The sequence below is a fragment of the Sinocyclocheilus grahami genome, unplaced genomic scaffold, assembly GCF_001515645.1.
Source record: "Sinocyclocheilus grahami isolate Dianchi unplaced genomic scaffold, SAMN03320097.WGS_v1.1 scaffold181.1, whole genome shotgun sequence".
Lineage (NCBI taxonomy): Eukaryota > Metazoa > Chordata > Actinopteri > Cypriniformes > Cyprinidae > Sinocyclocheilus > Sinocyclocheilus grahami.
In genome coordinates, this window is record NW_015505360.1 from 1,661,678 (window position 1) to 1,678,354 (window position 16,677).

The 16,677-nt window shown below is 36.1% G+C and overlaps 2 protein-coding genes across 4 annotated transcripts in view; one reads left to right on the forward strand and one right to left on the reverse strand.

Moving 5' to 3' along the window:
- Positions 1-10,713, reverse strand: rnf150a (ring finger protein 150a). Its single transcript, XM_016284370.1, has 7 exons — positions 10,046-10,713; positions 6,055-6,305; positions 5,860-5,931; positions 3,779-3,861; positions 2,627-2,723; positions 2,329-2,539; positions 1-148 (listed from the first exon to the last, which is right to left on the reverse strand). Exons 1-7 carry the CDS (start codon positions 10,497-10,499, stop codon positions 30-32), a joined length of 1,287 nt encoding a protein of 428 aa, XP_016139856.1. The 5' UTR covers positions 10,500-10,713; the 3' UTR covers positions 1-29.
- A 2,059-nt stretch (positions 10,714-12,772) lies between these two features.
- The window catches only part of znf330 (zinc finger protein 330), a 12,663-nt gene continuing 8,758 nt past the window's right edge, over positions 12,773-16,677 (forward strand). The window contains exons 1-5 of one of the 3 annotated variants that reach the window (XM_016284293.1): positions 12,773-12,931; positions 13,131-13,286; positions 14,213-14,232; positions 14,318-14,388; positions 14,950-15,026. In XM_016284293.1, the coding sequence (XP_016139779.1) occupies positions 13,167-13,286; positions 14,213-14,232; positions 14,318-14,388; positions 14,950-15,026 (288 nt within the window). In that variant the 5' untranslated portion in view covers positions 12,773-12,931; positions 13,131-13,166. The other 2 variants (XM_016284292.1, XM_016284294.1) reach the window with 2 other exon arrangements.

Genomic DNA, 16,677 nt, shown 5'->3' on the forward strand with positions numbered 1-16,677 from the left:
TCTTTCATTCCTGCTCTGTTTATGGCACTTCAGGACTTCACCTCGTCCTGTTCTGGATTGGACTGCAGTTCAACGTCGGACAGGACGAGCTCCACTGGCATGATGAGTGAGGTGTCTGAATCTGCGCTCATGGAGGGCTGGTGCTCACCTGAAACAACAAAAAAGCTGTTTTAGCACCAAACCTGGTGAGGTGTTGTTTTTGCATCGGAATAAAAACGTTAATAAGATTTCTATGGAAGCTTGTTTCTGCCACAGATAAAAAAAAAAAACATTACAATTACGAAAAACTTGAAATTGTGAGAAATAAATGAGCAATTCTGAGGAAAAAAAAGTCTGAATTGTGAGATATTAACTAAGGGGCCGTTTACACGACAACGTTTTCAGCCAAAAATGGGAAACATTTTATGCATATTTGCCTGCTCGTTTACACGACAATGGCGTTTTGGGGACTGAAAACGCATATTTTTGAAAACTGGTTTCAAAAGTGCAAGTTTTCGAAAACGGCACCGTTATCGTTTCCGTGTAAACAGCCAAAACGGGAATCTTTGAAAACGCTGACGTCATGCGTGTGCGTAGTACGTGTTAGGTATGTAGACATGCGCAGTACGTGTCGATTTTAAAGGCAAGCGTGAACAAACATACACAACAATGGTGGAGTACATGGTACTGTTGTTGCTGCTCAAGAGTTTGCTAACGCTTCTTCAGCAAAGTGTGGATTTACTTCACCAATATTACAACCAACAGCGGAGACGCATCATATACATCATATAATCGTCACTTCCCTACAGGTGCTGTTTACTAACAAGGTGACAGCGCCAACTACTGGCCTGGCATACGTAATACAGCGCTTTTGGCCGTTTTCGCGGATATGTGTAAACGCGAATCGTTTTGAAAACGTTGTCGTGTATACGTGAAACTTTTTAAAAACGCAAGGGAAAAACTTTTCCGTTTTTGACTACATCGTTGTGGTGTAAACGAAGCCTCAGAGTTGCAAGATATAAACTCAATTGAGATATGCTCTCTCAATTTTGAGAAAAAAGTAAGAATTGCGAGATATAAAAACCCAGAATTGCAAGAAATTAACTCACAATTTTGAGTAGAAAGTCAGAACTGCAAAATAAAAACTCACAATTTTGAGAAAGTCAGAATTGAGAGATATAAACTCAAACTTTTGAGAAAAATGTCAGAATTGCGAGATTTAAACTCAGAATTGCATGTCATAAAATTGCAATTTTGAAAAAAAAAGTCTGAATTGAAAGATATAAACTCAAAATTGCCTTTTTACTTTATTTCTTTTGTGAGATAAACTGTCGCAATGACCCTTTTTCAGAGATTTTAGATTTCAGAGCTTCGGTTGAGGAAAAAATGGCCTGGAAGTTTCCACACGAGACACACGGTATGGTTTTATGGTGTTTTTGTTCTGTCTGGAGTTTGACAGGCTTATTTACCGTGCGTGGCAGCAGACCGAAGCAACTAATCTAGTCTCATAAGCTGACAAAAGGCCTGATACGGGCTACAGAAGCAGCACAGGATCAGAGTAGAGCTGCGATGGAGAACCAGGACAGGCTGTGCTTTTATTTGCTGCCGGTAAAAAAAAAATGACCTAAATATATGAGAGCTGAAAGTAGATCACACGCAAAACCACTAAAACAGACTAAAATAATCAAATCCACTTCCAAGAGACGTGTAGGTCCATGTGGGAGATAGGAATTTCACATTGGAACTACAATTCCTTTTATATTTGTATAGAAGCATTTCTTATACAGATCCGTGCATTGCGTGGAAAAATGCCTTTGTTAGGATATTTATTCAATTTTTATAGACTCCTCTTTTGAGTTTCATTTTATACAGTGATGTATCATGTTTCCACAAAAATATGAAGCAGCATTGATAATAACCAGAAATGTTTCTTGAGCAGCAAATCAGCATATTAGAATGCTTTCTGAAGATCATGCGAGTAATGATGCTGAAAATTCAGCTTTGAACACAGGAATAAATTACATTTTAGCATATATTACACACAGAAAACAGTTATTTGAAATTGGAAAAATATTTCACAATATTAATGCTAAATAATAATCAAATAAATGCTGCCTTGGTGAGCATAAGAGACATCATTTAAAAACTAATAAAAAAATCTTACTGACACGTGACACCAATTATTTAATATTAATAAATTATTTAGATGTTATACATTACTGTTAATTTTCTTTAGTATTTTTGAGATACCTTGAGAAAAGCAAAACTTATCCCATCCAAAAAAAAAACGTTTATGTCAAGATCACAATAAGTTGTGATGGCCTTGTGTAACGGTTCATCCATACTCACTGCTGGCGATGTGGTGGCTCTCTCCAACCTGCGGGAAGGCGTCCATCTCGTGGTAAATGTGTGACAGGCCTATCGTTCTGACAGCTGGGTCCAGGACCGCCAAGCTCTCGCCCACTGAGACCTCACTAGCCCCTGTCACAGGGTTGGTGGGCGGCCCGCTGACGGACATCTCATAATCAGGAGGGATGTCATCAGAACAGTCTGTATTGGGCTGTTTGAATGGCACATTACAGCGTTATTAAGAGCAAAACACAAGGTCACAAGCAAGGCTCGTGGATCCAGTAGCTTCTGTTCTTACCGGGATGCCCAGCGCCTTAAGGATGTTCATTTTGCACATGGGACAGGTTCTGTGGTCCTGTAGCCAAGGGTCCACACAGTTCTTATGGAAGACATGACTGGCAACAACACAGTTATCATTAAACAGTCAAGACATATTTTACACAAAAACACCTGGCTAACACTGTGTCTAAACATTTTAATGCATTTGTACATTCAATGTGTCATTTTAACCAGATTAATATGGACTTTGTATTGGCTATTTTAGCAAATAAATACATTTATAAATAAAATACAATAAAATTAAACATTATTGGCTGGATAACAGATCAACCAGTATTTTTTTAAAGACTTTAGATATCTACAAATCCATCTGATACGCAGAACTGATTTTACATGTTATACTCGCTAACTAAATCACAAACAACAAGAAAATCTAATAATGTATAATTAAAGACTACTTAATACTAATACTACTAATTATTATTATTAAGTAGACTTTAATTAATTATTGTTATTATTATTATTAAAAAAGTAAACTTATTTGTGCAAAAAACATTAATTATTAATTATTTAATTATTAAACATTAAGTGAAGCATTAATTGAATTCACAGTAGTGTAATAAAACGGTGAAATGAAACTATACACACAGAAATGAAAGATTATTTAAATTAGTAAGCCAGACACCAGAAAAAATCATGAGCCGGCTCTGGTGTAATGGTCAAAAATGATTTAAATATATGTTTTTTTGTAAATAAATTGATTAAATTAAAGACAGATGCAGGTGTCTGAAGTAGATGCACAACATTTCAATTATAGAAATGTGGCGTCTGTTGATGCCACATGTACTTCCAGATTCAGCATTTTGATTGATTATAACTGAAGAGATATATTTTCTTCCAGCGTAGACATATTGTAAGCAATGCTTAATGAAGGAGGCCTTTGGCATGGTAAAGTTCATATTGATGCTGCACTATTGGGAAAAACTATTGAAAGTTTCCCTTTCACAGATTAAAAATTAGCTTTAGAGGAAGAGCTTATTTAGTTCAATAGTTTTGGGCTGAACTTCAATATGGCACACTAAGCCTGACTTCACTAATGATGTATTATTTACAGTTTTAAGCCTTTTATTTCTCTGAGCTGATGTCTTGTAATGTTTGTCTCAAATCTTACCAACACGGCAGTATCCTGACAACATCATTAGGTTTGTAGTCTTCGATGCACACTGCGCAGTTATCAAAGTCCGACTCGATTTCCTAGAAACAGCAGGTCGATAAACAATGTTGTGAGAAACCACACATGGGCAACTGTATGTGTACACTTCCATGAGATCTCCATTAGAGCCAAAGCAGCAGACAGGAACATACAGTCATAAAACACACATAAGGACAATGAATCACAGACGGGTGTTGAAGGCCACAAATCAGACTACAGATATCACACATTTGGAGTGTTTTTAATATACAGTATATATGTTTATATAATTTCAAAAGTGACACTTGCAATAATAATGTAGAATCAGAAAAAAATCAATTTTACACTTTAAAAAATTTTAGGTCAGTATGATTTTTTTTTTGTTGCAAGAAATTAATACTTTTATTCAGCAAGTATGCATTAAATTGATCAAATGTGATGGTAAAGAAATGTATAATGTTACAAAAGATTTCTATTTCAAATAAATGCTATTTTTTAACAAATAATTTGACAAATACATCACATTTCCACAAAAATATGAAGCAGCACAACTGTTTTCAACATTGATCATAACCAGAAATGTTTTTTGAGAAGCAAATCAGCATATTAGAATGATTTCTGAAGAATCATGTGACACTGAAGACTGGAGTAATGATGCTGAAAATTCAGCTTTGATCTCAGGAATAAAACAGAAAAAAACTTCTAGTAATGCTGTATTAACCTGTGGGGTTCCCCAAGGATCTATTTTGGCTCCCATCCTTTTTTCTTTATATATATGCTTCCACTTGGTTCCATTTCTAGAAAATATGGGCTGGCATTCCATTGTTATGCTGACGATACACAAGTTTATCTGCCTATAAAACAGAATTCGGATGGACTGGATGCTCTCCTGGCCTGTTTGACAGATGTAAAGGCATGGTTTTTTGCTAAACCTTCCGAATTTCAATGAGGAAAAATCTGAAATTATTGTTTTTAAACCCTCAAATTCCTTGACTGCTCCCAGTCCACACCTTGGTGGGTTATCCTCATGTGTTAAGCAATATGTGAAAAATCTGGGTGTGGTATTTCATGAACATCTGAAGTTTGATAGGCAGATCAATTCTGTGGTCAAATCATCCTTTTTTCAGTTGCGGTTCCTGTCTGTCTTTCTTTTAAAAACTTTGAGAAAGTGATTCATGCTTTTATTACCTCTAGATTAGATTACTGTAACTCACTTTATGCTGGGATTAGTCAAACAGCTTTATCCCGATTACAACTGGTTCAGAATGCAGCAGCTAGTCTTTTGACCAGGATTCATAAACGGGAGCATATTACTCCGGTTTTACAGTCTTTACACTGGCTGCCTGTGCCTTACAGAGTAGATTTTAAAATTTTGCTTATTGTCTATAAATCACTAAATGGTATGGCTCCATCATATATCTCTGATTTATTGATTGAGCACAATGTAACCAGATCCCTCCGGTCCTCTAACCAGAGACTCTTATTTATCCCCAAGACGAGGCGGAAGTGCAGGGGTGATCGCGCTTTTTCTACAATCACGCCAAGACTCTGTAATGATCTGCCCATTTTTATTAGAATGGCTTCATCTGTGGCTATTTTTAAGTTTTTATGTTTTTTTCTTTTTTCTTTCTTGGTTTTACTGTTTTTATTTTTCATTGTGTTATTGCCGTTTTTAGTTATTCTATTGTAAAGCACATTGGTCAACTCTGGTTGTAGTAAATAGTGCTATATAAATAAAATTGCCATTGCCATTGCCAAATTATATTTTCAAATATATTCAAATAGAAAACAGTTATGTTAAATTGTAAAAATTTCACAATATTACTGTTATTTCCATATTTTGATCAATTAAATGTAGCCTTGGTGAGAAGAAGACACTTCTTTCAAAAACGTTAAACAAAAACTTGAATGACAGTGTATAATAAAAGCTGCCTGGCCAAGTTGTAAGGATGTGTTTTTGCCCCATTTTCATTATAATTATAGCATTATTGCTTTGAATGAAGTGCTTGAAGCATTTCACGATACTCAATTACCAAAAAAAAGCTCAAAACAATCCAAACCTTGTCACCCTTCCTGATGGTCCGTACTTGTAACTTGCTTATGGCCTTTTTTGCAGCGTCGCCCAATCTTCTCTGCAAAAGACATGAAACAGGCTACATTGAAATTTCGGATTTTAAACCAACATTAAATCAAATTTGACCTTCTTTGCTTTCTTAACGCATGTTGAGTAAAATAAAAGCGTGACTGTACAGCACCTGGTTGCGGTCTCGTGCGTTTGCGTAGCGGAAGCGCTGGATGTAGTAGAAGACCAGCCAGGCCAGAGAGATGATCATCAGGACGATGAAGGAGATGGAGACGAACACCACAGAAGTGCGGCTGACGTATTTCTGCAGGTTGCGCGTGCCGATGGTGATGTGCATGGCCACGGTTATGTTCTTCTCCAGCAGGGCCATGATCTCACGACCTTTGGGCTCGGGAATCATGATAGCCACCACATCGCCAGTACCTAAACCGATGATAATAGGTTCAAATCTCAAACGATTCACACAGATGACATACTTCACCACCAAACTTCACACTTTTAATTGATCAACATAAAAACACACTGACAGTCAGCGAGTCATAGCGTCAGTCACAGCGTTTTGCACTGTCATTCAATGTTAAAAATAAGTTAGGCTCTTCTCTAGACTCTGGAAAAGCCTTCGAACAGATCTGCAAACCTGATATAATTAAATACAGAGAACAAACACACGGATCGGTCACACCTTCCTTTAGACTGATGCCATTAACAAGAATTCATTTGGGTGGATTCTGCTTCACAGAAAAGGAAGAAACTGGAAAACTTAAAGAAAATGTATCTTTTTTTTGTTTTATTAAGAGTAGGCTATTTCTTTATCTTACTTGTTACCTAATACTTAATACTGAATAAAATCTGATATTTTCAAGTGATATTATTTCAAAATAAAACAAGTGTCGTTTTAGTTGTTTTGTTTTGTAGTATTTATTTATATTTTTGAGTTAGCATTTATTTTAATATTTTCCATTTTCATTTCAGGCTTTTATGTATATCTTCGTTTTTAAATATTTCCAATAAGCTTTATTATTTTTATTTCTGTTTTAGTTTTTGTCATTTTAGTACTTTACTTTTTTTTTTTAAGTTTAAGTCTACTATTTATATTTTATTTCAGCTTTATTTCAGTTAACAAAAATAGTTTTAAATTAGTTTTAGTTTTAACAATCACAACACTGATTTAAGCAGGCTTTATTCAAAAACAGACACAGAAACAAACTAACAAAAACAGGTCTAATAGGTGACTTTTTATATATTACAAAAAATTATCTTGAAAAAAGCCCCCCCCACCCCAAAAAAGCAAAACAAGGCAATAAATAAATTAATAAATCCTACATTAAGAATAAATGAACAAACAAATAGATAGATTAGATGAATTTTATAACACATATCAAGCCAGTTTTTAAAAAAAATAATTTGTAAAGTGCACTAAAATTTCATAATATTTAATGTTTAAGTTAAACCTAATTTTAAGCATTATTGTATGTTTTAAGAAACATAATTTGTTTGTTGTTAGATATTGAATTGATTTTGCATTTAAACTATTTTGTGTGTTTTTGCTCATTTCAAGAGAGGCATCATTTGAAACTGAAGACTTCACACATCTCAGCTAAGCTCAGGGCTTCACTCATTCTGGACTCTAAACATGCATCTGCGAAAGCCAGTCATTTGATCCTCAAAATTAGCACTTGCTGGACTGAGCTGTAAAGCAGCCAACATGTCAGCAAAGAAAGCAAAAATAAAACTATGAAGAATGCACTTAACCAGTGCGGAGTACCAGCCCTCTCCATTTACAAACAAGGAACTGGCTGAACACTGGATTTGAGAGATGAATTACTGCACTGCAGAGTTCAGGATACAGGAGCCTGTGATTAATGCTAAACACAACACCTTTATGGAGCTTCATCAATAACAACATGACAGCATCAGGTCAGAGGTGAAAGCTGTGCATGAATGTAGTCAGTTTCATTTCATTTATTTATATAGCACAAGTAAACACAACAGGATTTAACCACTGTGCCTTACAGAGTATAAGACTAAGATACATAACAAGGAGAAAAAAACTGATGGGTGAACTGTCCCAATAACATTGGGGGGAAAAAAGACACAGCAGGTTTAACTACATGCAGAATATTCTGTCTGGACACTGTTGCTCATGACACTGACAGCACTTTCAGTGCCGAACAGATACAGTCAATGGCCTCTAACGCTCAAAAATGACAAAGAATTCATGAAGCAAAGGGTCAAGAGACCAGAAAATGGTGGGGAAGTAAAAGAGACAGACACTCTTGATCAGACACAACAGCATGTCGTGACCATGAGTTCTGCAAAATGCAAGAGAGATTCTTGTGGTTGACTTGGTTTGAGCAATCTTACAACTCCCACTAACCTGCTAATGTTACCAAACTCAAACACGCACAGACAAGATCTTTGAGAACATGTTTTAAAGGAATAATTCACCCACAAAATCACTGACAATGTACTCGCCCTCAGGCCGTCCAAGATGTAGATGAGTTTATTCATGGGAACAGATCTTGAGAAATGTAGCATTACATCACCTGCTCACCAATGGATGCTCTGCAGTGAATGGGTGCCGTCAGAATGAGAGTCCAAACATCTGATAAAAACATCACATATTTTAGCCAGAAGCAATGATGGACTGGAGTTGTCTCAGCTACTTGTGGATTATTGTGATGTTTTTATCAGCTGTTTGGACTCTCACGCTGACGGCACCCATTCACTGCAGAGCATCCACTGGTGAGCAAGTGATGCAATGCTACATTTCTCCAAATCTGTTTGATGAAGTAACAAACTCATCTACATCTTTGATGCATTGATAACTGTCATGATAATAATAGACAAAAGTTCCAAAATTAAGCCCCGCTTTCTTTATGCAAAATATAGTTTCCTAATATTTTTCCTTATGATCTTGGGTTGCAAGTGTGACATGGACATGTTTTTGTGAAAATCATCCATTGCTAGGGAAACACAACAAGAAGAAACCTGCAGCGACTGCAAACACACTGAGTAATCATGTCACAACTCAAGTAATAAAAATAATTCTTAGCTGCATCAGAGTGAGTCAAGACAACAATCACCGAAAATGTGCGTGTAGACCAAAAGATTCCTTTTATTGTAATAAATGAATCATATAAGTATGATATAGTGGAGTCGAGAGAAGTGTGGAGAGCTGGTCAAAGTTTGTAAAGTCTGTGCAGGAAAGTGGGATGTTGGGAATGTCATTAATATGCCTTGTTTTTTAGCATAACAGTTAACTTTTTTATATATTTTTTTGCATTACAACAATATTATTTTATTAATAATATTCATGAAAACAATGTTAAAATGCAATAAATAAATAAAGTACCTAATGGAACCTTATTGTAAAGTGTAGCACATATTCTTTCTTTTGATTTTGGTGTGAAATATGATGCAATATGAAAATATTAATGCAAAGATGCAACAGAGGCTTAATACTCTGCAAAGTATGTAAACAGACCATGCAAATCTCAAGGGTTTAACAGGTTTTTCCACATCAGGATACTGTGCATGATAGATGTTAACTATTCATAGTGGAAACAAACTGGTCAAGCTTAGATCACACAACATGCATCACTGGTCATAATCACATGTTGGTGCATTGATGTGATATCCTTGTTATACATTAAAGGAATAGTTCATCCGAAAAGCAATTTGGTCAATATTTATTCACCCAAATGGCCTTCAATAAAAGTCTCTTCATAGATCACCCAAAAATGATAATTCCGTCATCATTTACTTACTCTAAAGTTGTTCCAAACCTGTATGTATTTCTTCTTCTGCTGAACACAAAAGATGATATTTTGAAGAATGCTCACAGGTGCCATTGATTTTCATAGTATAAAAAAAAAAGTCAATGGCTACCGTTTGGTTACTCACATTCTTCAAAATATCGTCTTTTGTGTTCAGCAGAAGAAAGAAATACACACAGGTTTGGAACAACTTGAGGGTGAGCAAAGATTGACAGAATTTTCATTTTTAGGTGAACTGTCCCTTTAAGTTGCTCTTCATACATTCTACAATTAAAGTGGGTTTATAAACTTGGAATACAGTGCACAACTTGCACTTTAACGGTCAATATTTCTTTTACAATGACGTCTGGAGAGCAAATGCACAAGAAAAGCATCTCATCTTACCGTGATGTGGCATAGTAATGGTCTCATTGGAGTTGCTGGAGCCCACATTGAAGATGACCACAGCGGATGCATTGAGAGCAGCAGCATGTCTGATCTTCTCCCTGTAGGTGCAGTTTCCTCTGGCTATCAGTGCTATCCATGGGATGTTGGGATGGGGAAGAGGGAATTTAGTGTTACTGTCACACACCTGTCTGTCCTGCAGAAGAGATGGCATAAACACAAAGCCCCTGGCATCTCTTTTAGGAGAGTGCTCCCCATATCTGCCACATTCACTCTTGTCTGTCTTCATCTCAGATGTGACTGGATCCAGGTAAGTGATGTTGACAAAGGCAGTGTACCATTCCTCCTTCTCTGCCACTGTGAAGTCCAGACACAGCAAATGCACGAAGCAAAACGACAGCAGCCATGTAGACAGGGCAAGACTCCGGCAGGCTTGGGTTAGGGACATTGCCATGCTTTCAGAAATGATCCCAAACTAACTGTTTTCACGTCTTTATCCAGCCTTTTTTCAGTATATGATTATGATCCTTGAATACGGCATCCCTTGGCAACCCCACAACACAAATAGAGCGCAGTCAGACAAAAACATCTACCTGTCCATCGCCGTCGTCCTGTAAAAGTGGCTTATAAAAGCAGTCCACCATCATGTCGACTCACCCAGCAGCTTTTACGCGTGTTGTGACGGTGTCGGATGAGAAGGTTGCCAGATATTTTGTTACTAAGCATAGACTGTATACAATGCTAGACAATGGGACTTAAAGGGTCATGAAACCCCAGACAAAATTTTTTTTTGAGATTTTAGCAGAGGTGTTGCACATCATAGAAGACAATTTTAGCATCCGATAATTTTAACTGTTGGAGAAAACTGGATAATTGTAAGCTTTTTTTGCGCTATTTTCATCTTCCGGGTTTAAAATCTACATTGTGTTGACGTCACGATTTGTGACGTGGCAATGGACTATAGTACATCGATGACGCATCAGTGTCTATTTAATTATTCATGAGACTGCGTGTTCTTATCCAATGAGAAGACGCTGCGCTTAATTATTCACCACAGCATGTGTTGATTTGCTATGACAGAGCTTCAGACTGTGAGATGACATCGCGCACGTTAACCAAGAGAAACATTCATGGATCGAAGACGAGCGTTTGTTTTTGCTTTGTAATAAGAGTTCGGCACAAACACGATTCATTCACTTGGTGAGCATAACCGTTTTTACATCTCTGTGGCACAACCCGTCAAAAGGCTTATATAAACGCCACAGGATAAGCCTTAAAAGTTCTCAGCGGTGCAACAGCGCGTTTATATATATGTTTTCGATGCAGAGTGCAAATGGCTTTGCATTTATTTGTGTTTTTAACTCGATGGGAGCGAAATGAAACAGTCTGAAGGCGAAGCTGTGCGTGTTGTCTGTCTGCCCTCCTCCTCCCCTGCTCCGCTGTGCACCACGCCCACTTTTTAAGCGTTTTTTAAAACTGTGGTGAGAACTAACCAGTGCTGAAACGGGGGTTTCATGAGCCTTTAAAGAGCGCTATATAGAAATAGCTAACAAACTAAATTAATTAATTGATTGATAAAAAACCCGGATTACATTAAACAAAACGCTGCTATGCAACACACAGGCCTTGCATAGCCGCTCAGTCGCTATATAATATATGATATATATTAACCCTTAACTGTCACCGTCCCACCTGTGGGACGTTTGGCGCTTTTTTTTTTGTTGTCTTTTTTCTCTATCAAATCTTTTAGTAATCATCATACATCATATATCATTTGAAAGCTTAGAAGCCCAAGATTCATCCTGTGAAACCATTTCGAAATCAGACATTGCGTTACCATGGAAATGGTACTTTAAAATATTTTGGCGGTCTCCTCCCCCTTAGTGGGCGGTGTCAAGTGTCATATTACAAAATGAATTACGGTCTTTTAGAATCAAAACTTTTTATAATCTTGACAAAAAACATATCATTGGAAAGGTCTGAGTCTCAGGATTCCATATTTGGTGGTATTTTGAGATAGAAGTAATATTGACAGAGAAATCTAGACATTTGTGACAGAAAAATGCATTCAAAAAAATTCAATGGAGTTTGGATGGCACCTGGTGGCTGTTTGTGGGATAACACCCTAAATAAAATCTCACAGGAACCTCAATTTTTTTCATATTAACTTCAAATTTGGAACATAACTTATTTAGACATAAGGCTATAATTTTATACCAATTTTAGAGTAAAACCTGATATGTAAAATATTTATTATATATAAAATAAAATTAAAATTTATATAGTTCATTTTCTTTACAGTACATTTAAATTACTATAACTTTTTGATACTTAAATTTTTTTCCACTAGTTTTTCCACTTTTGCGATAATTTGCTGATTTTCTTCTTTAACAAGAGACCAACCTTATGTCTGTATTCCAAAGTGTTCATAAATTACAACAATTTAAGTTTGGATAGTGCACCTGCATGCCTATTTTAAAAAATGGGGGGGCAGTTAAAGGGTTAATATATCATACATAAATATATATATATAATTTAAAGAGACAACATTAAAACTTAGAGAAGCTATTTGATAGAGTATCTGGCAACCGCTTCGTTACGGACAGCCCGTTGCCCTCCTCTGTGATGGAGTGGGACTACATCTCATGTAATTCTTTTAAATTAACATATAAAGTGGTTTTAATGTAGACACTTTAAACTAAATGTAATTGTATTAGATTACAATCTAAGCAGTTCCGCTAAGCAAAAGACTCCTGCTAGTAAATGTTCGTGGAACTGATAACAGCGTCAGTTAGGTTTCCTTCCGGAACGATTTGCTGTTACACACGCGCCGGGGTCAGCTGTGATCAACCGCCTGATTTCTACGCGATTAATCCTTTAATCTGGGTATGTTTCCTATGACAGACGTGTTCGAATATATGGCGTTGAACTGTAAATAAAAAGTAATGCGTTTTTTTGTGAAAGTAACTGTTAAGCTGAGCTGTTTATTGAAGTCATTAATGAACTCGTGTGAGTTCAGTGGAAATCACCAGAGCGGAGTCAACAGGAAATCTGTTCGATATCGACTCCATTACACGTGTCACAGATTTCTGTTCTGTTTTTGTGATATTGCAGGTGAAAGATGCCTAAGAAAAAGACTGGCGCTCGTAAGAAGGCTGAGAGCCGAAAGGAGCGAGAGAAACAGACTCGAGCCAATAAAGAGGTTGTTGATGTGGCCAAACACCCATGCAATGCAACCATGGTAAGAGTCATCTAAAGCTTGCACAATTATTATTATGTAGCCATTTAGCAGACGCTTTTATCCAAAGCGACTTACACATGAGGACAATAAAAGCAGTCAAAACTAACAAAAGAGCAACAATATATAAGTGCAAATGACAAGTCTCGGTTAGCCTAACGCAGTACACGTAGCAAGGTGTGTGTGTGTGTGTGTGTGTGTGTGTATATATATACACATACACAATACATATATACATACAAATATATACACACATACACAATACATATATACATACAAATATACACACACACACACACACATACATACATATATACACACACACACACACATATATATACACACACACACACACACACATATATATACATATATACACACACACACACCCAAAGAAAAACAAGTAGATAGAATAGAAAAAATAGAAAGCTAGTGTTATTTAGTTTTTTGTTGTTGTTTTTTTAATTTTTTTGTTTATAAAAAATAAAACAAAAAAAGATAGATATATAAAGTAGAATTAAAATAGAATAGAAAGTGCTAGATTAGACAATGCATTCACAGATTGCGAAAATGTTATTTTTTTGAAGAATCATTTTAATAATCATATGTATTTTTAAAGGCTTTCAGTTCAGTGAAAAAGTCCAGTGCTCATTCTCCTTTTAAACGTTTATATCTAAATATTAAAATTACATTATTCATATTTTAATATTTCTTTGTTCTTTTGTGAGATATGACCCAGACATGGTATGGACAGGTTTCATGAAAACAATACTATCAGAAAATTCCTTTAGAGTTGGAAATTTCTATCAAAACTTGGATGTAACCTATAGGAATATTTAGGCTTTTTTTTTTTCAGTTTTGCTGCAAGCTGCTTTTCTGGTTGGTACATTAATGCACTGACCTAACCTTTTATTTTTTTATTTTTTTAGGAATGTGATAAGTGTCAAAGGTAATTTTACTTATGATTTTTGCAGAATTGTTGCATTACCTTGTACCTTTCCGTAATATTGCATATAATTTTTTTCTGTTGCCAGGCGACAAAAAAACAGGGCGTTCTGCTATTTCTGCTCTTCAGTGCAGAAACTTCCCATGTGTGCACAGTGTGGTGAGATGAACTTCCTCCTACTGAACCCCAGCACGCCCTCTACACTCATTATAACTGACCCTCATCGTTTTTTCCTCCAGTTGGAGTCTGGAATATATCTTGCACGTTGCTCAGTTTGACATTAGATCTCGGTCCAGTGTTCTGAAACTCGGCTTGTCCAATAAAGCAGATAAAGATGACTTATCGGTCTTAAACACAAATAATTAATAAGAATGCAATCAAATCTGCAGCTCAGGAACAGAGTGCTTTCACACATGGAGGGCCGTATCCTACTGACATTGTAAGTGGACCTTAGAGGGGACAAAAGTATGATAAGAAAGTAATAATAAGTACTCAAAGGGAGGTGAACTTGTCTGTGGAATGTGCCCAGTGTATCATAAAATAAATACCCAAAGAAGCAGGAGGATAGCCTACAAAAACATTTGAGCACTCTGATAATCGGTGAGATGCTGGACAGAGATAAATCACGTTTCACAAAGAGTAGTAGTACATTTTTAGGATATTAAGCAGTTTTAGTCTTCTGTTTGTTATATTTATTCTGTTATTTTTCTTTATTTAAAGGAAAAACGAAATGTATGAAGGCTTCAGACTGTGTCATAAAACATCCTGGTGTTCACAGCACTGGAATGGGCATGGTGGTAAGTACAAACATCTCTATAAATGGTGCCAGGACATGTCCTCAAATATCTTACGTTTTATACCCATTACACTAGAAATAGTTGTGTTTTGGACAGAAATCCAAGCAACTGTCTTTGAGTAGCTAGATTTATGGAATTCAATTCTAATCCAAGTGACTTTCGTTTTTGAATTATATTACATTTTTTTTAGGATGTTTATTCAGTCAAATAAATCTTCTGTATAATGAAGGACATGATTTGTGTTTCTCATCACACATTATGTACTGACTGTAGTTGCTGAGAGTTTGAAGTTATCCACCTTGTTCCTACATCCCATGGAAGAATGCAATACTAATCATTTGCAAAAACTAGGTACGGTGAGGTGACATTATACCCATCGAACAAAACCGAACTTAAGTGTAAAAATAACAAATCACTATCAGCAGACCATGAGTAACCCTAAAAGCTCAACAGTATGAGTCTTTCGGCAACAATATTATGGACGTGTTAAATATCACTGTATACGTAAAATTATATGTAAAATACGTGTATGTTGTGTTAATCAAAAATCTTCCATTAACTGTAATATTTATGGATATTTCAGAGTGCTTTCCCTCATTTTGACAGATGAATGCGTTTTTTCCTGGCTTTATATTCTAATGTATAATATTGAATATTATAAATATTCCAGTAAACACAGCTAACATGAATTGGAAGTGAAAAAGGGAAGAAAACTACATTTTAAAGTGCCATTTGATAGAGATTTAACTGAGGATTTGCAGAAAAAAATCATAGTATTTTTATATTAATAGAGCAGAATACAAGGAAAAAAGAAACGGGCATAGCTAGAGGTCTGAACAGAGATTTTGTCACAGATATTCTTGTGATACCAATGCAATTCCAAACATGATGTTATTTTCCTGACAGATAAAAATAGAGCATGACCGATAATATACTATTTAGGGATAATTTGTAGCATGAAATTATTTGTTTCAGTCAGTTTGAGTGGAAGTTCCCTAAGCCTCATTTGGACTCGGGACTCATTTGGAAAAAGTTGGATAGTTGTCAAATTATACAGTTTACAATCCAAGTGTTTACCGTTATTATGAGTCATTGCAGAAGTAGCACAGAAAAGTGAAGTTAGTTCTGAGAATATTTTGTTCACTTTTTGTTTCTAATGCAGTAAAAATAATATTTTTTGGGCATATGAGCTCTCTGTCAGCTTTTTGTTTCCTGTTATTGTCGAAGAAAGTCTCTTGGCATCATGCTGACGCTTACGTCACTATTAAAGGGGTCATATGATGCTTTTTTAAAGATCATTATTTGATGTAACAGAATGTTGACATGCTTTAATGTTCAAAAAACACATTATTTTTCAAATACTGTACTTTATTGTAAGTCCTCTATGCCCGCCTCTCTCAACGCTTCGTTTTCTACAAAGTCCCTCCTTCGACAAGCGCAGTCTGCTCTGATTGGCCAGCTGACCCAGTGCATTGCGATTGGCCAAACACCGCAAGCACTATTGCAACTTTATCTTTCAAAATAAATGTAAAGACAGAGCCAGAAAGGGGAACAGAGCCGCGTAACAGACACAGTGATGAAGCTGGTATGTGTTTGCAGGACACAAGCCATGGTTAAGACAGCTTACTCCACTGTGATGTGTCTCGCTCTC